This window comes from Amblyomma americanum, chromosome 6 (assembly GCF_052857255.1).
Source record: "Amblyomma americanum isolate KBUSLIRL-KWMA chromosome 6, ASM5285725v1, whole genome shotgun sequence".
Taxonomy (NCBI): Eukaryota; Metazoa; Arthropoda; class Arachnida; order Ixodida; family Ixodidae; genus Amblyomma; species Amblyomma americanum.
The window spans coordinates 54,619,672-54,643,731 of NC_135502.1; the positions used below are offsets into that span (position 1 = coordinate 54,619,672).

General features: G+C 43.7%; 2 protein-coding genes across 3 annotated transcripts; both read right to left on the bottom strand.

Moving 5' to 3' along the window:
- Window positions 1–551: 551 nt before the first annotated feature.
- LOC144093480 (uncharacterized) lies at window positions 552–21,946 on the bottom strand. Of its 2 annotated transcripts, XM_077626913.1 has the most exons (7): window positions 21,693–21,946; window positions 18,523–18,611; window positions 12,032–12,259; window positions 8,341–9,131; window positions 6,379–6,686; window positions 4,803–4,952; window positions 552–4,117 (listed from the first exon to the last, which is right to left on the bottom strand). In XM_077626913.1, the coding sequence occupies exons 1-7, from the start codon at window positions 21,735–21,737 to the stop codon at window positions 3,893–3,895; spliced, it is 1,836 nt and encodes a 611-aa protein (XP_077483039.1). In that variant the 5' UTR covers window positions 21,738–21,946; the 3' UTR covers window positions 552–3,892. The 2 variants fall into 2 exon arrangements, with proteins under 2 accessions (XP_077483039.1, XP_077483040.1); XM_077626914.1 differs by lacking the exon at window positions 12,032–12,259 and having other exon boundaries at window positions 21,693–21,895.
- On the bottom strand, window positions 19,837–20,968 carry LOC144093481 (uncharacterized). Its single transcript, XM_077626915.1, has one exon. It carries the CDS (start codon window positions 20,834–20,836, stop codon window positions 19,922–19,924), a length of 915 nt encoding a protein of 304 aa, XP_077483041.1. The 5' UTR covers window positions 20,837–20,968; the 3' UTR covers window positions 19,837–19,921.
- Window positions 21,947–24,060: the final 2,114 nt, after the last annotated feature.

Below are 24,060 nucleotides of genomic sequence, written 5' to 3' on the forward strand. Positions count from 1 at the left end.
ATCTCCTTTCCTCAAAAACCGATTTTCATTTCATTTTCATGTTGCATTGATAGGTGCATAGGAAAGCTGGGGTAAGGAATGGAGAGCTTTGAGAACTAAACATTTCGGCACAACTGCCCATCTATAGATGATTTAATAAGGAGGCCATTGTGTACAAGCCTAATTGAACTCTGCACATTGAAATCAGAGCAGACTTTCACCCCCCATTTTTCCCACACCTCAGAATGAAGATGGTTTTGCAGTGTTGGGTTTATTTAGAGTTTGGTTAGAGACTATGCCCCGTTACGCAAGTTTTTTTTTTCTTTAAGAGTACAGCATGTAACGCACGACATTGTAACAGGGCCAAAGAGCTTGCATAAATATAATCCACCTGCTACATGATTTGACATGCCAGGCTGAATGGCTGGCGCGAGGCACCTTTAGGAACCCTAGGTTGGCAGTGCACATGTTACGACAGGCTGTGTTGCTGTGCATCACCCACAGATACGCATATATGGAAAAAGCTGGAACTTTCGTTCTGGCTTGTAGGCTTTGGAATAAAGACAACCATGGCCATGTATGCACTTTATTCCTTGCAAAGCAAGTTGTCAACACATTTTTTATGAAAAATTTGCTACAATGGCACAGAAAATGCTTTCTTGCCATGCTGCACTTTTTAATCTGAAGGACAATCCTTGGAAGATCCTCTTGCCTAGGCAATTATTTACAGCAGCACACCTAACATTGAAATAAACTGTGATAATCTACATTTTCAAACAAGCACTAACCCCATTTTGGCCGGAAGGAAGTGAACAGGGTTGAAACAACACACCTGCCACAAACTACTTTAATCCTCCCGACGAATTTGAGTAGCCAGCTCTGCAGCAGTAACAAAGCAGTCAGAGGGCTCCAATCCATGACAAAATCCAAGCAATAAGGTTCGGGGTATATGACAGCAACGAGAGCTGCAACCAAAACCGGTGTAGCCCCCTTCCCCAATTTTGTGAACTTGCAACAACACAAGCATTAGAAAGCACCACTATCTAAAATAAATTAAAAAAGCACTTTTTACAGAACTACACCCACCAGTACTAAAGTTTTATATTTTTCAGGGAACCTGATAGTCGCATGAAAGAAAGAAAGCACTAGCCAGTGACACAGGCATGCAAGCAGCCCGCTATTTCATGCCGCCATTACAAGGCTCCCCTATGGTCATGCACACAAAGTGCTAAAAGTTGAAAGCTTTCATGCGCAGAAGCACACCACACTAAAGAAAGGAAAAGACGCTAACAGTCCCACGGGTATCAGAATAAATACTTCCACAAACATGTAAAAAAAAAATGTCACGCATATAAAAATCTTGGGTAACAAGACTGCGTTTGAGGTGAAACTGTGCAATAGCAACATCAACTCTGCGGAATGTAAAGAGGCGCAGGTTACAAGCTTAAAAGGAAATTCACAATGCACTTGGAACAATCCATGGAGGGTAAATTTACGTGTTCTTGAGCACCTTTTCCCTTTCTGCTTTTTTTTTTATTTTGCACTTTCAAGCTGAGCTTGGCCTTTTTCTCATAGCCTAGGAGCTAAACAGACAAAACACACGACAGCCTGCAACAGACTGGAGACTGTTTTGCTTTTCAAAATTAACAGGCGAAGAAATTAATGTGGTTGACATATTGCAGTTTGATTAAATTAGCTCGCTCTGTACGATACAAAGCATGGCATGCAAGGGGGAGTACAAAACTGGCTTCGCTTTTGCTGCTCACACACTGATTATGCAGCTGTACCTTATGCAGATTTGTCTACTAAGCGAAGCAGATGGGCATCTGTTTTCACAATGAGAAATTCTCGAAACAAATGTACAACACTGCAATGCTGCATGGCTCTCCTGTAGCTGTGCACAGAATACCTGGCTCAAGACTACATTTTACTTCGAACAATTTGAGAAAAGTAGAACAGATGGCACAATGTTAACTGTTCGCAAAGGTTTGCGTGCACACGAAAAAGTAGATGCAGGGCCTTCCTGTATTTATCGCCAATTTCACCAAAATGCAGTTCATGACCAACTGCAGATGTTCAAAATTTGAGAGGTTGAAAACAAATCCTGCTGCTTGCATTTAGATACTCCACTGCCTCCCACACATTTTTTTCACAACCATTTGCAAGTTACACATAGTCCTCAGCTCCATGCATGCCACAACTATGCTGTCTGCAGTCACTGTTCCCAGCGATATTTTCTGGCAATAAAGAGAAAGATACAGGGGTGTAACATCTGTGTTACTCTCCCGATAGTTCAGCCACATGATGGCTGCCTGGCACATTGTGGCTGCTTCACTCAGTCAATGGTACAGCCGGCACCACCTATGGAAGGTTCATGTAACCAAACATACCCAAACAAACTGTTGTAATAAAAAAGGGTGTTTTTTTCCATGACTGTAGAATGTTGAAATGTGCAGTTATCTAGAAATATGCCTTACATAATGACAGTTACCTGTGTACTATGTTTTAATAGGCAACTTAACTGCAATCGGCAACTATATTCCACTGTGTAGAATGAAAAGGTATGTTTCGGCTCTAGCTGTGGCAGCACTACCAAGGGAAGTTGTTAGTATAAAATTTTGCCAAAGTATTGCTTTGCAGCCATGCAGTCATTGAGTCTTCCACAAGTATCTGAACTCTTCATCTATCTCACAGGCTTTGCACAAAACACAGTGAGTACAATAGCGAACGTGATGTCTCAGCATAGAAGGTACCTTATGAAAGCTCATGTGTATAGAAAGCTATCTTGCTCGCCCATAAGTATTGCCTGTGAATCAACAGACGCCCGAAAGAATTCTCCCAAGTCCAGAACTTTCGGTGAGGGAAGAAGCACACAAATTTCAATGCTTGTCTGGATACTCAAAGCCACAAGTTCAGACTGTATATGTGCCAGCTTGTAATGTGGAATTTCTGGAAGAGTTATCCCAAGACTTTAGGAAACGTTTTCGCATCCATGGTTGCTGTCATCCTGGGTGCTACTAAAAACACATGGCAAAATGGTGAAGCTAGGATGAAAGGCACCATAATATAGTACTCTAGCATTGTACATAATTTTACAGCATTTGACATAACACTTGCATGAATGGCCGTTATAATTCTTATAATTAATATTATAATTCTTACGTTTTATAATTGAGACACAGTAAAGATCTTGTTCCCTGGCAATAAACTGCTGATAGCAAGAGCGTCACAAGTTTGCTTCTTGAAATACATTTGTGTGTTAAGTTTCTGGATTTGTATCGGCAGGAATCCTTATTGTAAGCCTAAAATAAAAAATAAACCTGCACATAGCACATTTGTTTTCCAATAGAAAAAGTTCGAGACTACGAGATGTGCAGAAGCGCATTTCAGAAGCTTTACAGCACAATTAGTTTGCTCTGAGTAAACCACACAAGCAACCTAACCAAAAAGTCTTTACATATGTTTCCTAACCATACAGCTTACATGCACTTACAGTACGCGCTTGCACTATTGCAGAGATTTGATTCCTCAAAGAATGAGAAGGTGAGCACAATAGCTTCGCTCCTACGTGCAGAACTCGCTCTCAGACAAACAGCAGTATACTTCTCAGTAACCCTGTGCATATGTGTCATGGAAAATTAAAAAAAAAACATGGAAAACGCAACACGGTGGAGTACTATAGATGCATCAACACATAATATGGAGCTGTATATCACTTCCCACAAGACGAAGAAATAGAAAATAAAAGCAAACAGACTTCTGCAAGTAGGGAAGAAAACCTTTACACTTTGCCTTTCAGTCACTTATGTTCCACAACAAATGTGAGATGCTGCGTAGTTGTTCCAGCGTTTCAAGACACAAGAGCAATGGCAACAGGTGTCGCTTATGTTGGCTGACGACCACAAGAGTGCATTCAGTTGCTCTTCTCCTGTGGGACAAAAATGGCAATGTCCTCATCACGAGCAACAGCCTGCGACTGCTGCTGCCGTGCCAGTCGCTTAGCTTCCATGAGACGCTTGCGCGCCTCCAGCCGAGACTTCGCCGCTTCTTCAGCCTTCTCAGATCTTTTGGGGCTTGCTGGCACAGACCGAGAGGCGGCTTTCTTGGCTGGTCTTGGCACTGCCACTTTTGCGCTCTCCTGAAATTAAGCATGGCAACAGATGTAGTACTAAGCGTGCACTTCAGGACGTTAGGGCAAGAGCAACATTCAGTCTAATGCATATGGCCGGGCGGAATATGTCCCACTGCTCCAAGTAAAATAACGAGGAATGCTTGGAGGCGTACTGCCACAACAACTAACATACAGCAAGGGGCTGTGACATTAAGTGCGGAGTACTTAATTATAAGCAAGTATACTATCCACGGCGGCAGTTTTCGCATTGTTTGAATTTCCAAGCTACTGTAGCATATTCTCCAGCATCAGTAGCAATGTTTTTTTTGTGATCTGTCTGCAGTGTTAACATCAGCTAATGTGAACTGATAAAAATTGGTGGAAAGTAGAACAGAACTGCATTGGCATTTTTATTTTATTTTCCATTAGACCCTTGGCAAATGTGACAGATGAGGCCAACAAATGACTGGCAACGCTAGAGCAGCCTCCTCACATTGGCTGTACATTAACTCTTGTTTACCTGCATATACACTTAATTTCTAGGAGTTAGAATTAATGTAAGTCTTCTTAATGCACTTCATGTTGACAGGACCAAGGAGTCAGACTGTAATTAAACTCAGTGAGTTTTAATTGAAGTCCACTGTACTAACATGCATGCTGTCTCACTTGGTCTGCAATCAAAACCAAGCAACACACAATTGTTGACACTCACCGTCTTCTCTGGTTCCACCCAGTTGTTTGCCTTCAGCATGTTAAGCTCCTCAAACAAGGCGTTCACATTCTCAACTTGCAACATTACCATGTCCCAGAAGCCAGCCAAATCCGATCCAGTGGTTGGAAAAGGATCGCCAAGATTTTGTTCCTGAAAAAAGGACAAAAAAAAAGCAGCCTTATGATGCCAAATGTACCAAAGAGTTTGCTGCAAACATTACATGCAGGCTGTTAGTAGGAAGTCAGTACTCTAGAACTTTATGGCCTTGATATCGAGCAAGAAGACAGGCTTTATAGACCTGGCTGCGCCCTGTTGCGTCACCCAGTTGTAAAGAACATATGTATGAGAATTATGAATGATGCTTCACGAATGAACTGGTGCAGCGCTCTCCTTACAGCACAGACCGATCACGGTAGCATGTTGTGCAGTGCCAGAGTGGGCCCTGTTTCTAAACAGTGGGCCCCTCCAAAATAGCTACTACGTACTCTAGTCAAACTTAGTGCCAATTATTCGAAAACTATTCATAAATCTGAAAACAAATTTGATTTATTTTGATTAATTTTGAACATGCACTACTTGATTCGCTTAGTGAATCGAATAGAAGCATATTCAGTTCGTTATTCAAAATTTTTGAATACTCACACACCCATACTTAAAAGACAAGTACAAAGAGACACCAAACTAGGCACCAATTTCCAACTTTCCCATGCATGACAAAGACTTGAGCATAGCAACAATACAAAAGCAAGACAACAGACAGCTAGGATATACCATATCAACTTAAATAATCAATGCAGTGTTGTAACCAAAAGCATAAACCAGCCAGTAGTGGCACATTACAGAAGCAGAAAAAGCAGATAACTTGCTACACATCTGCACCGCCAAAGCTGTAATTAGCCGCTTTGTAAGGATTACTGTAATTACTCCTACAATCCATAATAAACACATCCGCCACATTTAAGGATTGTAACAACTTGTTGCAGCTGGGCTCCACGCTGAGTGCTACGAGTTGTGTCACAGTGAACTCCAGTTGTTTTCTTTTTGGACAGCATTGTTAAGAGTTATATGCGAGGGTTTAAAATAAAAGCTGTTGACTTTGTTCTTCAGCATGGAAACCATGCTGTAGAGCCAGTTCCATTTTGTTTAGAAGGCGAGCCGTGCCGGATAAGTATCTATTCACCAGCCTACTTTTCATACAACTTTTGCCGCTTCAAAATTTTTTATCAATATTTTACCCCACGTAATGAGCGCAATCCCCAAAATTTCGGGGGGAAATTTTTTGGGGGGGAGGGGGGGAGGGGAGTTCACTCATTATGCGATTAAATATGGTAGTATTTCTAACTGACAACACTAATGTAATTCCTTCAGCTGAAGGTCTACATTTGCTCCTCTGTCACGTACAGCACATTTTCCTTTTTCAAGTATGAATACAGCAATATCAAGTGGGAAATGGGCAACCGGAAGTTAGTGCTCTGTTATCTGCCTCTGCTTCTTGATGTGCTACTCATTTGCACATACATGCATTTCCTTGAATTCCAGTTTGAAAACGGCAGAGAATGCACATAGGAATTCTCACAATGTTCTTAAGGCACAGCTCCTTGAACTGCTTGAATTTCTTGTTGATAAGGAGGTTGGCCTTGCCAATGGCTGCCCGTATCCGACCCTTCATGTCCTCCGAGACAGCTGCGTCTGTCAGATCCTGTTCCGCTTCCCTGATGCGCGACTCAAGGGCCTGCTGGGTGCTCAGCGTAGTTTCTAGGAATGCATGGCCCTCACGCCCTGGTAGGTCAGATGACGAAAGAGCCTTGACCGAGACAGGGGACAGGAGTGACTGTGGCTGCAGCAGAGTCGCCGTCCGATCCGGCAGCTCCACAGCTTTGTCCACTGAAAGAAATAGTAACAAAAGGGGGCAACACACACAGTGTGATGCTGTGGCTCTTCTTAAGGTGGCACATGCCAGATTTAAAAGAGCACTGAAGACCCCCTTCACTGAATCCTCTATTCTATGTCTGAGGATCTCCTTCAAGGCACTGTTAGGCGATGTCTAAAGACTGAAGCAATGCACGCTCTTTAATCCTGTCCAAGAGAACCCTCCAACGCAGCCAGTTCAATGTGCATGATACAAGAAAAGTCACCTTGATTCAACAAAAGTCTCAATGGATTGCAAGAGGTCAAAGTGGACACAGGCAGTGCAAGAGCTTCAGGGACATTTTTAGAGCAGGTTAAGGCTTAGCAAGGCCCTTAATCTGCTCATGTAATACATAGCAGTTAGGTAACATTAAAGAAATTAAGGTTTGTAACACAAATGAATCATATGCAGCCCTTTGTCCATCTAGAAATGCTGCCTTCTACTCCCGTTTGTAGCCATGCCTAAGCACAGCACTCTGTCACAGTACCTCCCAACATTAGGAACAAATTTTGATGTCTACATCTGGCCACACTGCAAACTAATAACTCAACCTAATCATGCCAGCATTTCACCCCTTAAGTGGAGCAATGAACTCTTTCTACATGTGCCTTCCACTGTGCTATTCGTATTTACTAACGCACTGTCCACAGGTAGAACTTTATAATTAAAATACTAAGGACGCCAGGAACAATATGCAGCTCCACGAACGAGTTCTCTTCAGCTTTTGTTCACCACACTTCACAAGCACGTCAAATAAGTTTAAATGTTTTCTAGCACCGGTTACAGAGGGTCTAACATGAACTTGTTTATAGAATCTACACACACAATTCTAAAGGACTTTTTTTTTGCATAGATGGATAGTTGGGTCGTTTGAAAGTTCACTTTTAGATCTGTTCACAAAGGCTGCTTCTTTAGACAAGAAACGGCTACTGAAGGAACAAATTCAGATTTCCTGCGACGACAGTTGAATTTATGGTGTCAAAAGTGAGGTCACCAATCGGCCCATGAAAATCACGCCAGCTCTGTGACATTAATGTGAGCTTCCTTTCTGCTCTTTGGCACTTGTGATGCTTCTTGTGCCTTACATAATTTATAAATTATTCATACAACAATAAAATACTGCTTTAAGCTACTGAATTTTGCTTTATCATGATCTTTTCTTTCAAATGAGTTTCAAATAGTAAATTGTGGGGTCAAAGTGACACATGGGCTAGAGGGGACTTCTTGTGGATGGCTCTGGATTAATTTAGACCACCTGGGGCTTTCTAACATGAAGTGACATCATGCAGCATGTGGCGCCTTTTGTATTTTGCCTCCATTGAAACGCGGCCGAGGCAAAACGCAGCCGCCGTGGAAATGAGTTTTGAGGTGCAGCCAATGAGCCTTCCTGTGATAAAATTGTCGCCACTTGTATACACAGTTCACAAAAACGTGTGGTGTGTCGTCACAGGAGCTTGACAATCACACTATTTGCTGTTTAAAAAGCTCGGTTTTCAGTGAAATGCATATGCAACATCCTTGAAAACTAATCTACCAATCCAGACTCACTTCATATCACTATCAAGTCCTTTTATGAAGGAACAACGTATGGAATGAAAAACAAACGTATGTGACATGTGTGTTAGCTACCTTCATCGACAGCAGCAGGCGGCCCATGGTTCCCATTTAGCTTCAGTGCACCACCACCGTTCACCACTTGGCAGTTCCGAGATTCTTCCAAAATTTCTTCTTTGAGAGCACTGCTGTCACCCCTATCCACCTCACGGATGTGTAAAGGTCCTGAAAAAGTAGGCCGCTTCTCGGGCGAGCCCAACAAGCGCCCCCCTATAACAAAGCCTGGCAAGTTCTCGGCTGGTGATGCTGACACTTCTGACAAGCGAAGGTGTTCTTTGAAGTCTCGTGTCAAGTGTCGAAACACAGGTGGACTCTTGGAGCGGCCACGCACAACTTGCGCAGGGCATGAGGGACTGCGCTTCGAGATGGCACTCTCCAGTTTGAGGGGACTTTTGGCTGTGCGAGTGCGCGACCGCGCCACCCTCTCAGCTGCTTCCGACCCGTACAGTGCAGCAATGCGCTGCTGCACCAGTGATGTGCAGGCCCCTGCAGCCACCTCCTGTGGACCATGGTGGCGGCCGTTCGGCAGCTCACGGCCACCGGCCCTCACCTCCAAGATGGGCTCCACCTTGAGTCGGTTGCTAGGACTTATAGCAAGTGGGACTGAAGAGTGGGGGCTGAGGCGAGCGGGACTGCTGTCCCGGCTGCGACAGAACTGGCTGTAGCTTGTATAGCCGTTGACGGCACAGCTGATACCCAGGTAGGATGGCCGATGCTCTGCCACCTTTGTGGACAATGGTTCTAGTGTATTTCCACCGATGTTCCAGCAACCGTTGGACAACTGGGCAATGTTACCGTCGAGGGTTCTGTGGGGGCAAGTTGGGACAGTTACATTAGGAAACATTCATGACCTTGGAGCACATGTTGTGCATGAGCTCATCTCTGCACACTGCCTGCTTTATTTCTTTTTGCAAGCTTTCAAAGGCACACAGAGAAAAAACAAATGCCCACACGTAAAACAATTTGTCTTCCTTCATTATATGGTATCTCATTTTGCCCATAAGACAGTCGAACCTCGTTATAATGAAATAGTTTATAACGAAGGAATGACGATTTTCCTTGGAAGCTTGGTCAGCACGGGCTATAATGAAGATATGGCTATAACGAAGTAATCGCCGGGCCCCTTCAATTTCTTTATAACGAGGTTCAACTGTATAAGCAAGGCTATCAATGACGAAGGAATGCCGATTTTCCTTCGAAGCTTGGTCAGCACAGGCTATAACGAAGATACGGCTATAACGAAGTAATCGCCAGGCCCCTTCAATTTCTTTATAATGAGGTTCAACTGTATAAGCAAGGCTATCAATGCCCAGTTGGTAACACCTTTTGTGTAATCCCGCTGAATGTGATTTGTGCCTTCATATGTTACATGTGCTCATAGATAAGTTTTACAAGACAAAATGGCTGTTCACAAAGAAAATAAAATCTGTTACACCTCCCCACATTTCCGCTAAAACCATCTTAGAGGAGTTTTTCTGTACCACAGCAAACCAGCCCTACACACACATCAGTAACTGCCAAATATACACAAACAAAGCACTGAACTGTTGCAAGAAAGTGCAGGGTGACATGCAAGCCACAAATGCCAGTTCAAGGCAATGGACAAAAAAACATGTGCAGGTGCAAAGTTTACATTACACATGACATAGCATACAAGTGAAAGAGGTGGGAACAGGGTGTATCATGAGCATGCGGTGCAGAAGATCTCCGAAAACTGATGTTCGTTGAACATCTCCAAAGCCCATGTTAATAATACAATATTATCAGAAGGCATCAGATATTTCCACTGCTACCATCAGCCATAACAATGCCTACCAACATTGAAAAATTACATATTTCAGAAAAGTGTGTGCTGTGTACCAATCTCTTCATAAGCTCAGTGCCTTTCATCTGTTATAGAGACGAAAAACAACTTTCACTAGAATGTTGTACAAGGAAGAATGATGCCGCAAAATCTTTAAGATACAGAGGCAAATTATCTGCACAAGAATTAAGCAGAGCGACTCACGGGTACTGGGAAATGCCTTAAATGTGACATTTATAGGTTGTCACTTTACTGACACAAGTGTATTTCAGGGCCTGGGAGCTAATGCCAGCACAACAGCCCTGCCAACACACTAAAAATCTCACAACCTGCCAAATCTACATGCAGGATTCAATATACAGCACAGCACAGGGACAAAGGCATAACAAGTACACTATGGCTTGTTCAGTACAACACACTTGTACCATAGAGCAGACCCCAGGAAGAGCAGGCACAAGCATGCAAAGACTAGGCAAGTTCCACGTTCACAGAAAACGACAAAATAGTGCAGACAAGATGCTAAAGTTCAGAGTGAGAAAGAAAGCATAAGTGACACACTGCAAATGTGAACTAACATGGCTTAGTGCAACTGCACCATCCCAGCTGGATCAAACTTAGGAAAATTTTCAATTCTTTAATGACATACACAGAAGATCTGTATGGTATGGTACGGTATGGTAACTGGGGTGTAGCATCCCAAAATGACACGGGCTATGAGGGACGCCACAGTAGAGGGTTTCGGGTTCATTTCGACCATGTAGGGTTCTTTAACGTGCACTGGCATCTAACATTACAAGTGCGCCTCGTATTTCACCTCCTTCGAAAGGTAGCCGCCGCAGCCCACATCCTCGAGCTCAGCAAACAAGAGCCCTAACCACTGGATGTTGGTGCTATGTTCAAGTGCAAAATTAAATGGCAAGCTAACTTTCTGCCAATTACATTCCAGAGACAGTTCTCCAAACAAGATGAAGTCTTTGCATACTTCTTTCATAAGATCATGTCAACAAAGTACCTGCGAGGATCTTTACATCCGACTTAACTCTTGAGTTGTGCAGCTAATCCAAAGGCAGCTTCCTGTCAGAGCCCACTGAAAGCTAATAACTGCACAAGTAAAACTAAACACTCAAAGCCAGCACATGCTTGTAAAACCATCAGAGAGCAGTTCGTAGTTGCATAGGTCAAAATCTTCATAATGCAGAGCAAAACACTAGCATACAGTCGTTTCACATTCACACTCAGTTTCACGCGACGAAAGAGCCACTCCAGTATCTCATGCTATGCTATATCAACACACAACATATGTGCGCTCAGCTTCTGCCCACGAGTTACTGTACGGAGGCAACTACAGTTACTTCACAAGAATCACTACACTATGTGCATCCTGACCACAGATAAGTTTTCTGAGTTATCAAGCACACCTTCCAAAAACAGACAAAAAAGATATACCTGTAGAGACCACTGATGATTCCACAGATCAGGAATGAAATTTGGTCGAAACTAAAATGCAAACATCATGCATGTGTTATTGCAGCCACAAAGAACGAAGTGGCATTGGTGTGTAGCTAGCCATTTAAAGTGCTATAGACCTCACAATACATTTAAAGAAGATTCACACCAGTTCCTCATGTTTAAAAATGCAGAAACAGGAGCGAGTACGTTCTCATCCCGACAAGCTGTTCACACTTCGTTCTAGCCCAATGGTAACCCAATGAGAGTGCAGTGCAATCACTTGCAACTGACATATGGCAGGAGGAGGCAGCAGGAAAGTAGTGCAAGGTGCATTCATGCAGTGGAGTGAGTACAGTTGGGGAGCAGGTGAGAAGCAGGCTGCTCATAGCACACAAGCCCGAGCCAACAAACCCCGTCATACGTGCTGTCACCCAAAAGAGGGCACCCACTGACCCTCGCACTGGTACGGAGCTCTCACGGGTGGACACGACCATGCTGCGCAGAGTGATCTCGGATGCCTCCTTGGCCATGGGTCGGGCCGAGGCTGACGACTCACTCGCATCCACGTCCAGCGAGCAGGCACCAATAGATTCAGCCGAAGGCACCCGCACGCTCAGCCGTTCCATTGCAGGCCCCCCCTCAAGCCCCTGCAGGTGCAGTGACTGCGGAGGCTGCGCCCGCCTGGCGCCCAGGATAGGGCTCATGACCTAGCTTGTGGTCATAGCATAATAACTCACAGCACTGCGGAGACTATCATAACCTGCAGCACAGCAACAATGCCTTGCGTACAAACACCTCAAACAGACATGGACCAAGAAAACAGCAACGAACACTTATGAGCAACCAAGCACCCAACTCTTGCACTTACTACTGCTCTGATAAATGCAGCTGAGCAAGCAGAGACCACTTAATTGAGACAGTTGTGGACCACACAAGGAAGCCTTGTAAATACTTATGCCAAACAAAAGCGGCTCACAGAAAAAGCCTGCAAGTGAAGGCGCACAGAAGTTTCCAGTTCACAATTAACACAACTGTACCAGTATGCCCACAAAAACTCCACTAATGATCATAAATCATCAGTAACACAGCCTGCAATGCAAAGACACTCATGGATGCCAAAAACGGCATCCAGGAGGTAACACTCTGAAGCATGATAGAAAGATGCACCATGCAAGCTCAATATTGGTCATATTTTTAACTGTTCAATATGATCAACTGCATCTTTCTAGAATTTAAAAGAGGATGAAATGAGCACCTTAATGTGATCCTGCATTCTGCTGTTATTCTCTATGATAGGACACTAGCAAAACCTCTTAGCAGTGCAACATTTCATGTGTGGTGTAATGCGAGAGATTAATTTTGTCCATTTTATGAATCCTTAACAGGTTTAGTTCACAAAATTTGAACATATGTTATTGTCATACAGAGATTAAGTTAAAAAACTTTCATGTTCTGCACTTTCTGACAACTTTCTAAATGAAATTCGGAGCTGAAGCCACAACTGCGCCGTGACTGGTCACTATAGCTTAAATGCCATAACTTAACAGTCACCACAGCTTAATGATAACCTAATATGACAGCTACCTAACAGAGTACTTCTGCATTCCCTAAGGGATTAAGTGTCTGAATTTAAAAGCTGGAGTTGGACCAAAGTAAAAGTTTCCTTTCAACTGTCATGTGCTACCTATGTGTGTGTTTGGTCCACTTCCAAGGCTGGGCTGTTCTACAACTACCTGAATATGAATGTGCCAGATATTACAAGAACATGGCCGCACCCATCAGCTTTTATGCTGTCAGGAGTAGCCTGCAGCAAGATCTACCAATGTTTTATAAAGCCCAAAACTGCACAAGGACATTCCCCTTAACGAGTTACTGTTTGTCATCTTAAAAATATGCACTTTCAAACAGCACAAAAATACACTGTAATAAGGGAGTAATTACTCATTCGCATCCACCCAAGCTGCTTCGTATCTCCAAGCCAACTGCTCTTGCTCTGGTGAAGTGCAAATGCCTTGTTAAAGAGATATACACAATACCAGGGGAGAAAATTAGGGGGACGATCAATGTACAGTCGAGCGAGCCCACTTATAATGGCTGCAGATATAATGAATGCTCGCTTGTTACACACAAGGGCGGCGATACCTACCGAATATGTATTGTGGCAAGGGCAATGAATCTCAGATAAATTGAACAGCTCTGCCCGCACCACTCGATTATAGCGAATGAGGAGGCACTGTAAACTCACCCCTGCAGTCGAAAAACTCTCGCTTCTAGCAAGCGTGGTGAACGAACAGAGTGTCTCAGCCCCCGTGAGACCATCCCAGAATGAACATGGTGACCCAAAAAAGCAATAAAAAAGGTGGCATTGAAACTGTGGGTAACCACTGGTCAAGGACGTGCTGATGGCCTACGAGTGTGCATGTGTCCTGGCTGGGCAAACGTTTAAGAAGAAGAAGCACGGCAGGCGTGAGACAGGGGTAGTGTTGAAAGTGGAGATACTGTTCACGGTCTGGGATCAACCAACGGCAGTGTTTTGAGAAATTTGAATGCCTTGCCGGCCCTCACTGTTCACATGGTATGCATCGCCTGCCCAGCTGGCTTTCCACCTTTTGTGCTGCTGCAATGTGTGGGTAGTGTGCTTACGGAAGACAATGCAGCTGGACTACTTTCATCGCTGCATGGGCGCAGAAATGGCAGATAACAAAAACTCACATAATGAGACGCACGAGGATTTGTGGAAAAGTGTAGTTGATCCACACCTGTCAGGAGCTAATGTCACCTGGATTGACTTCATTGGTAATTACGCTGACATCGCAAAGATGCACCCTAAAGCCATTCTACGCGAAGTATGGACACTTTCCGATCACCAGGAATCTGAATAAGGGGGCCAACCTGCTACCAGTTACTTTTAACGCTTCAACCACGATTAAATATATCATGCTCCTAAAGCAGACTGCTGGCAGCACGGGTCTCGGCGAGGAAAACATGACCATGCTGGAGAGCTTGGAAAGTGCTGCGATAGGGTTTGATTTGAAGAGGCACACGCACATAGCGCACTTTTTAAAAGAAATACATGGCACTGCTGACATTGTATTTTTGGCTCAACGCCATCTATGTGACCTTCATGTTTGTTATAAGTGGGCTCGCCTGTAATTTATGTGACAGAATGTGACAGTGTGCTCTTTTTGGCCCGAGTGTTCCTTAATGTTTGATGCGATCCTGCCACAGTGGTTCAAATCTCCTGCCGTGCTGTTCCATGCACATCAGATGGCACTTCATTGCACCTTTTTTTCACACTGTGTTTAGAAGCAGATGAAAGTTGATGAAGATAACATCCAAAGTACAGCGCGAAAGACTAAAAGCTAATGCAGGATAGTAGGCCACGGCAATGGTGTAGAGGTCTAATGCAGCCACCAGCGAAACTGATCTGTTCGTGCCATTGTGGGTTGGAATCCTACTCAAAGCCAATTCTATTCTTTTATTTCACACCCCAACACGGTGCCACTATGCCAGCGAGTTTTTGCTTCAACGAGGCTCCGATGCTATCGTATAAAACCAATCTTACAGCCCTAGTTGCTGCTGTAACACTAAACCCAAACTACTACTATTACTGTGTGCAGTAATTATGAATTGATCTCAGCAAATGTGGCTAAGCTATTTGACTAAGTACTCCTTTCCTGCTAAACAGCACCCACTGAAGAATGTCAGTGAGGCTGGTGGTCAGTGACAAAATATTGTGCAATTTCACAACTAAGCTAAGCTTGAAAAAAAAAAAAAAGCTATTACAATAAGCTACAAGACTGTGAAGCTAACTTGCAAGCAAAAGTGAAAGTGTAAGTGAAACTATAGTTGTATGCTTAATAGGGTAGAGCAGCTGCATTAAAGTCATGCAAATCTATTAGCAAAAGCTGCACTATATATATAATGCAGAACAAAGACACAGCATAGACTATAATACTAAGTTGCTTAAACTGGTCTGTACAAATGCACTGGACACTAGGAGTACTATAACTGCAGAAGTTCGCAACAGGTTCACTGCCAATGAGCCCTTCGCAATAAAATCAGTTCACATTACTGGAAGATAGCCCAGCATGCAGTATGTGTGACAGGTACAGAGAAAAATGAAAAGTTAGGGCAAGAAAGTGTGTAGTATCAGCACACAGGCAATGCAAGCAGAATAGAAAGGAACCAGGGGTACATGAAGCCTGAAGCTAAAGTATAGGTGGCCACAAAATCTTTTCGAACTGGGTGCCTTGAAGAAAGAAAGAAAATTTACTTGTAGCCTCAGTGTGAAGAATGCTGGGGTAGTCATTGAGAGCACCTGCCCATTTTTAAACATAAAGTCATAACTGCTCTCGTGGCTTATCTAGCAGGAATTAAGTGGCATGCAATACATATGGTGAAAAACACTGATAGCGCGCTCACGAATAACCACAAGAAACCTTAATACTTCCTCTGTGGAATGCGTGAGAAAGCTTTGAAACCAACAAGTGTACATGCTGGCAATGTTCCAAAAGCCTTTGCAGCCACCTAAGCATACACCCAGAACAAACATTTCGCAGGTGACATCCAAAGCTTATTGTCTCCAAGAGTAGAGCATGTACCACGCAATTCACACTCGCTAACAACTGTGGCAAAAGCATTGCTCTGATTGAGTTGTGCGTCGCTCTCAGCCATATCAGACGCATCAATATTTTAGCAGTCACAAAATGGTTATTTTATGCCGCAGCATGATACAAAATGCTAACCAGCCAAAGTCAAGAACAGTCTCCTGTATCATTTTATCACGGTCGCTATCTGTAAATATGCCATCTCAGCAACTTGACAGCAGGGCTAAAAGAGCGAGCTCTGGATGCTCAAAACCAATAGCCTCAATCAACCAAACTGTGCAACAAAACCCAACTACAACACAGGCTAACAAAAGAGCACCAAAGGACTATTTAAAGGAGTACAGACAGCAAATTTTTGGTCGTGCATTTTCTTCTATATAATGATGTGCAACACATTACTACACATGGATCACCACATAGTACTCGTCTATGACCAAATAATTTATCATGCAATTTCTTCTCTGACCTTTTGTTTTAATTCACTACAACGTTAAAGCTAGCCTGCCCCAAGACCCGGAATCACTATTAGTGAAGGAGCAGCAATTATACTGCATTTTTCTTCATGCTTTGTAAGACCTATACCGACCTTTGTCATCATAGCCATTGCTCAGCTGTCAAAACCAAAACAGGTGAAAAGAAATTCAAATATAAATTATTTAGTGGTTGCTGGAGAATACCACACGGTGATCCATGTATAGCAACGTCTTGCGCATCATTACAAAGAACACAATATGCAACCAAAATTTGGTAACCATACTCCTTTAAGGGAGTGAATGTTGCACAGGAACAATCCCAAATAGTCAATAAAATAGGGCATGCACAGTATGGACTGATAAGTTATCAGAGAGATGAGTCAACCTCCCTTACAACTACTACAAGTTCCGGTCACATTTTTGACCTAGGTCAAAAAACAAAAATGAAAGCAGGATGCATGTTCAGTAAATATCAAGCCATGGAGAGTTTAACGTCATGAGAGCTCAAGCAGTTTACAGATGGTGGCTGGCAAAGATTACTGTGCAACAACGAAAAAAAAAAAACAGATTGAGGGGGGACGGGGGGTAGCACAAAACATAGCAGTGTCAAAATATAGTCAAGAAACTCGCTCCAGTACAAGCATGTAATACGAATGAAAATTCTCCCCTCCCTCCCCTTCCTTTTTTTTTGATGCTGCAAGAAAAGTTAACAACCATGTATTTCCTGCAAGACTGGGCGTTAAATTGTTCTGTTCTAGAATCTCACTTTAGCAAGCCAGGATAGCAATGCAAAGGCTTTTCAAACAATGCAGGGTTAGAGACTGCTTGACAGAGACAGCATGTTTCGTTCACTTGGAAGTGGACAGATGGTAAAAAGACACCAAGAGAATCTCTTGGCACACATTTCTTTTGAAAGTAACAGGTTTGGAAGCTATACATAAAAAAAAAACTCTTCCAGCACACCTGCCCTAGAAAATAATTAATGAGCTCGTCCCTGAGACTATAACAGAAGCAAAAGTAAACAATGAAAACAGTTGCTGATCAGTTTGAACAATCCACTGAACTGATAAGCAAGTATTGGCATAATTTCCGCATAAAGACGTGAGAGCTACTAATTCGATATATGTATAATTATAGTCAATGTCAATACCTTTACTGCTGTTGTGGGCATACTATTCTCAGTTAACTTATTATATCCAGCCAAACTGTAAAATGGCAATCTTCTCAATTTCAGTTATCATACAAATTTCACAGCACATAGAACACAAGGAGGTTAAAATTATCTAAAGCCCTTTTGTTTCAGTTCATCTCATAGTGAAATACTTTAGGATGTAAATGCATAGGTCCTTTATTAGCTCTAACAAAGAGCTATGAACACAGTGACGATGACACCTCTGAAACGTGGCAAGTCATAATTTCTTTGGGTGACTAACAAGACGCATTTTTTTCAAAAGGAATCTGGTGCATGTGCTTGCAAAAAATATTTGTACAGACGCTGCTCACTGGCAGCTGTTCCCTACACTTCAGAAAACTTTCCTTAGCTTCAGACAACGTTCCTTCAACCCATATAACACATAAACAAAGGTTAATACATTATGTGGATTATGTTCTGTCAAATAAATTACTTTGTGTATCAGGACAATTGGTAAGAGAAAACTGCAAAGTGCTCCAAATATCCTCACATTGGTCTTTTTATTTTTAAATAAAGCAAATTATTGATAGCAGGCCTTTTCGTCATTCCTATTCTATACAATACATTAATTTTTCTGGCCTTTACACACATGCATAATTGCTAGTATAGTACAGAAACAATTAAGGTAGACATGCATCAATTTAAGACGCACCCGTAAGGATACCTCACCTTTTTTCCGGAATCCCGGTAAATAGGAGAGCGCCGGAACCGGCACTCAAGCTGTGTGGAATGGCAAATGACCGCTCAGTCGCATCCTCCTGCAAAACAACAAACGAAATAGGCCATGTCACAGCTAGTAATTAAAGCACACCTGTACAATTCTAAATTCATGTAAAGATTGAAATCTCGCAAATTATCTTTTCGACTGTATGAGACTGACAGTGCAAAAGAAATTCTTGCCTCTCAACATACTTGCAGCATGTGAACCTCCAAAAAGTTCCCAAGATTCAAGATTAGTTGGAAAATGCCATGAGCAATGTCGCTCACGTGCCAGCAATGCTGAACAAGGTATTTGCTGTTCACTACCCCATACATACATAAGAGCACGGGCACGAATATACCAATGCTGACACCACGTCATCGCAAGCAATAAGAAAAGTGAGCATAAATGCTGGATATACAATAACAATAACAACCACACCTAATATGCTCGCTGACATCTATAATTAGGCAACCTAGGTGCAGTTGACAGCTATGTTTGTTAGCCTGCCTTCAGTTCAACCTTCTTAAGAGCTCTTCAGTTCATATTTGAAAAAGAAAAAAAAACACCTTGAAGAAATCATTTTCCTCTTACAGATGAAGTGGTTTCAAAATTTTCTTTAACACAAGTACAGTGAAACTCCCTTGGATATACTCAGCGTTCTCTAACAAAGTAACATCAGTAACAATCAGAAAGGGCATGCACGCTAACTTTGGATACATGCATTGACATCCTTATTCATGCTGAATGTATGCTCGAACACAATGAATATCAACTAATGCAACAGTCACGAATAACAAGCTTTATTTCAAAACACAAGCCATAGTATCCAGGCCACAAGGTGAAAACAAAATGTTAAATCTGATAACCACAGTGCTGTTTCAGTAGGCTGCAAACTCTCTTGTCAGCCAGAAATATTTCACCAAACAAGGCTCCAAGATGCTCACATTCTTGCTGACACAACTGCAGCAATAAACTTGTCAGCAATGGGGTTTTTACTAAACAATGATACAATGATCTTCAATTTCCTGCCAATTTAATACTACTGCTATGCTCGGATAACTGAAGCAATGAACAGGTCACTTGCAAACTAACACAGGCAAGATGACATCAGGCCAAAGTACACAAGCTATCAAATCGGCATATCTGCAAAGGAACAACCACCAATGTTCACCAATGTTTCTTGGGGGAATTGGCATGCCCAGAGACGGTGCTTGCTTAACTCAAGGCATACAGCATGCTAGTGGGGACAATTAGCCCCTCTAAAAAGAGAGCCAGACATCCAGAGTGCAGGAGCATGTGAAAAAAATACAACCGTGCAGGGTACGAACAAACTTGTCATGAGAAGCATGGCTGGGGGAAGGCTGTTCACTGCCTCAGTCGCAGGCATGCCAGTACCTGCTCAAAGGTGCCTGCTTCCAACAGCACTGTTGGAACTGTCCCTGGAGGGTTCACCACTACCGTAGGCATTAACGATCCAATGCTGTGGCGCGCAGTTGCAGCGGGACGCTGGCCGAATCGAGTTGGAGCCTTTCCCAGTTTCGAAGACACCTTCGGGCCTTGCAGCCGCTCCTGACTCTGACTCTGACGTGCCTTGGCACTCACACCGTGATTTTTGAGAAAAAGTCTCTGGGCATCATGATGCAAAGGTCCAAACACATAAGGTTTCCCAGCCTTGACCCAAGCGTTCAAGGATGACTGGCTGCCACTTGCTGATAAACTGTGGCGTCCAGCCATGCTTCCTGTCTGAGAAGCAATGTACTGTTCCTTGCCTTGCAGTGCAAGTTCAAGCGACTGATCACTGTCAGCCATGTACTCTTGGTCCACACCATGGCCTTCTATGTCTTTCTGTGAGAACTCAACCACTATCCACGGTTTTGACTTTGACTTTGGACTTTTGTGAAAGCGGGGAGACAGTTTCCTAAAAAAACTTGACAGGCTGAGGCTGTTTGACTTCTTTGGGCTGGGAAATGATGCAATGTTCGATGAAGTCGACGGCAATGTAGAAGATTTTTCAACACTGTGGATTCCTTTGGGCGAAGAAGGCGCACTGAGCGACAGTTCTTTGAGCGTAGTCGCGCACGACGCGTACGACTGTCTCGAGTCGGAAAGCAAGCTTGTTTGCGAAGACATGTGGTGGATGGCCTGGGCGTAGCTCTCGCTACGATAGTGTTCGAAGTGAGCAAACACCTCGAGATCTTCAAAAATGTTATAGGGCTTGGGACCACTGGGAGCGGCAATTTGAGGCCTTCTTTCACTTTCCGCCAGCTGAGGACAGCTCATTGTCCGGCGCTTGGAAAACAGCGTCCCGACAAAGCACCGTTCATATAGCCGATGTCGTCTGCCGAAAGTCCGAAGTGATTGTCAAAAAAAAGAAAAAATACGAAGCACGCTGAAGATAGTCACACCCTTAAGAGGCTGTTGCACCGCTTTTTTGCTTTTTTTTCTTGTTACTGTCATGACGCCCTCGTCGCCGAGTGAACCGCGCATACGGCAGTTTCACTACAGTCATGTTTACGCGAGGAAAGGCAGAAACTGGGAATCGCCGCCGCGAAGTCGACGTATTGTATTGTGCGCGGCTCGGACCGGTCTGGCGTAGTCCGGTAGCGTAAAGACGTGCGAAAGAACAGTTCAGTAAGAAACATTTAGAGCAACTGAGCCGGCTTGAGAAACAGCAACTAGAAATACGAGCAACCCACTTGGTTTGGTCACGCTATGTGCGGGAGAGAAGTTTTGCAGCACACGGGCAAAGCAGTTAGAGCCCAGTTAGCTAAGGAAAACCGAGTATGTATACATGAGGAACTTAAACGCAAACCGGATCAGGCTGGAAGATTTATGTTTCCTGTACATAAGTAGCATGGTTGGCCAAGTAATAGGTGACTTAAAATGACGTTTTACCCATTTAAAGACTCGCATTCGCTGCTAAGAGCCACGCAGAGACGCCAGCACCGAAACAAGAAGCCAGACACACGCCCAGTGTGGTATTTAGGTCTGAGTCAACATAAGCGCCAGACATAACGGCGTGAAGTCCGCAGTTCCTATCCGCCTGCACGCCAGGCCCTTTTGTAATTAAAAATGCAGGCGCGGCGCCGCATCAGCAAACATGGACAGCGGGACGGCCCGAATTTCGGATACTCACAGATGCAGGCCCATCGAAACGTTTTTTCTCCGCTGAACTCCACATGCATGCCCGATGCCGATGGATTTGGGGCTCACAGTGGTAGCAGGTGTGTAGTGCTCAGCTGCTAGTTAGAGCACAACGAGATAGAACACCAACGGCGGCGGCACACGGTACGTTGGCCATAAGCCCAGCCGCCCAGCCCGGTTGCGAGTGCGAGGCACGCGGAGAAGCGCGGAGTGCGGGAGGGCACGGCGAGGGTGGCGAGGGTGACTGACCGGAAGTGATGAAGCAGACATTTCCCACGGCCGCCCGCAGGCGGCGCCACCGCTCTCCGGCGCGCCAGGCGCTCGCGTCGGGGCGCAGTGAAGCAGACAGCATAAGGACCACTTTGCTTCTTTTTCGTGCTGTTGACGGGGCGGCACGTTTTATCGGACAGGCTGCAATCTGAGGAGGTGTTGCTAGAACGGACATAAACGAGAGAGGCTGCGAATTTAAAAGTGCGCGAAGCTGAGAGCCCCTTCGCGCTGGCAGATACTGACAGATTATCTACGCGTTGGGGCCTACACTGCCTACACAGTTATTCAGCTAACGCACGCCTGAGCAGTGACACGTTCAAGCAACCAGAAAGAAAAGATAATTAAAAGGCAGAGATATAATATTTGTTGTAAGAAAAAAGTACTTGGAGGACCTGGAGGGTATTCGAAGCTGTATCGAGCAGGAACAACAGGAACAAGCTGAGGAAATGTTAGTTTCGATATATGCCACACATGACACAGCAGTTGCTGGCAAAATTAAACTCTTTTGAGGTATATGTTCAAATCAGACCACTTAGTGTTTATTATACTGGATATGCTTCGAAATCATCAGTATTAGTGTTGCACATGCTGTTATACTAAAGCGGCAAGCTGGGTGATAATCCTGGAAATACTCTACCTAGCTGAAAGTGAAAAAAAAAAAAAAAACGTGAGACAAGTTGTAGCAAAGAATTACTGTGCTCAGGTAACGAACGCAAGAAAGGAAAGAAAGAAGGTATTAAAAGAGTTGATCACGCTTATGAATGAAGAAAAAAGCAGGCACCGATGGTTTGTAACATGCTTCTCATTAACAGCCTCAAATTCCTTAATGCCTCGTTTAGTTTTCGTTTTGTTGACAGCCCTGATGCAAAATTAGTAGTATTTTTTTTACAGTTATTGTAATCCACTTGTTTGGAACTTCCACTCCACTTAATTTCTCATCATCATTATTTGGGCTGAGTATCTACCGTAGGACTAAGGCCACTCTCATTGACCTCTAGGTACGTATCTCTTCTGCGTATCTGCCGCCGGATCAGGTTATTCTGGCTAATTCACTGCGATCTTCGCTCCACCCGACTTCTACTCAGTACTTATTAATTGCTTATTAATAATAATTCATCAAATTTTTACTTCCTGTTGTATTTAAGGTATATACTCATTACCTGCGTTACTTTCCTAAACATTTAATGTTAATGTGAGTTTAGATCAGACACACCAAGGTCAAAGCTTGGGCAATTAACGCACATACTTCTTAATCTAACAGGACGAAACAACAACAGTCTATAGCACACGACGCTCTACATCATTTTTTTTTTCGTGTCGCTATGATTTGCTTTTTGTATCTCGTGCCACTAGATTAATAATAATAATTGTTTTTTTGGGGAAAGGAAATGGCGCAATATCTGTCTCATATATCGTTGGACACCTGAATCGCGCCGTAAGGGAAGGGATAAAGGAGGGAGTGCTAGATTCCTGATAACAGAAATGACGCATTCGCTCTACTATGGCCTAATTTTTCATTCATGGGCAATAGCTGTTCTTATCGTCCACGCCGTTCATTGCCATTTCGCTCGTGAATGAATATGGGTGTCTTGCCCGGAAAAGTTGAACATCAAGCTCACTGCGAATAGCTGAGCGTTTGTGTGATGTGCGTAAAAATGGCACATGCTCCATTCTGCACCTTGGGACCACTACGCAGTGAAGCATCATATGTTGCCCGTGAATTACACGTGCAGTAGAATAGGGCGTTGCAGTGAGGCCTAATTCCAGAGGAGGAGCAGATCACACCAGGCAATAAAGAAAAAGGGAGTCAACGACCAGCAGATTGCAGCAGTTTAGGTCGAAGCTTCTCAAGCAGCAAGTTGCAAGCGAAACGAAGTTAGAAGTATCTTGGAAATCTGTCTGCCTCGACGTATTGTTTCGCTTGTGTGATCCTATCTCGGACAGAAGGGCACTCATCGAAAGCCTCGAGTAACGACATCGGCGAACGATCGGAGATACGCAGCGTGCTGATCAGAGGCATTGTCTTTTCAGTATAGCGGGGGCTATGATAACGCTCCGGTGGGGGCCAGGGCAGCAATCCAAACGCGTGT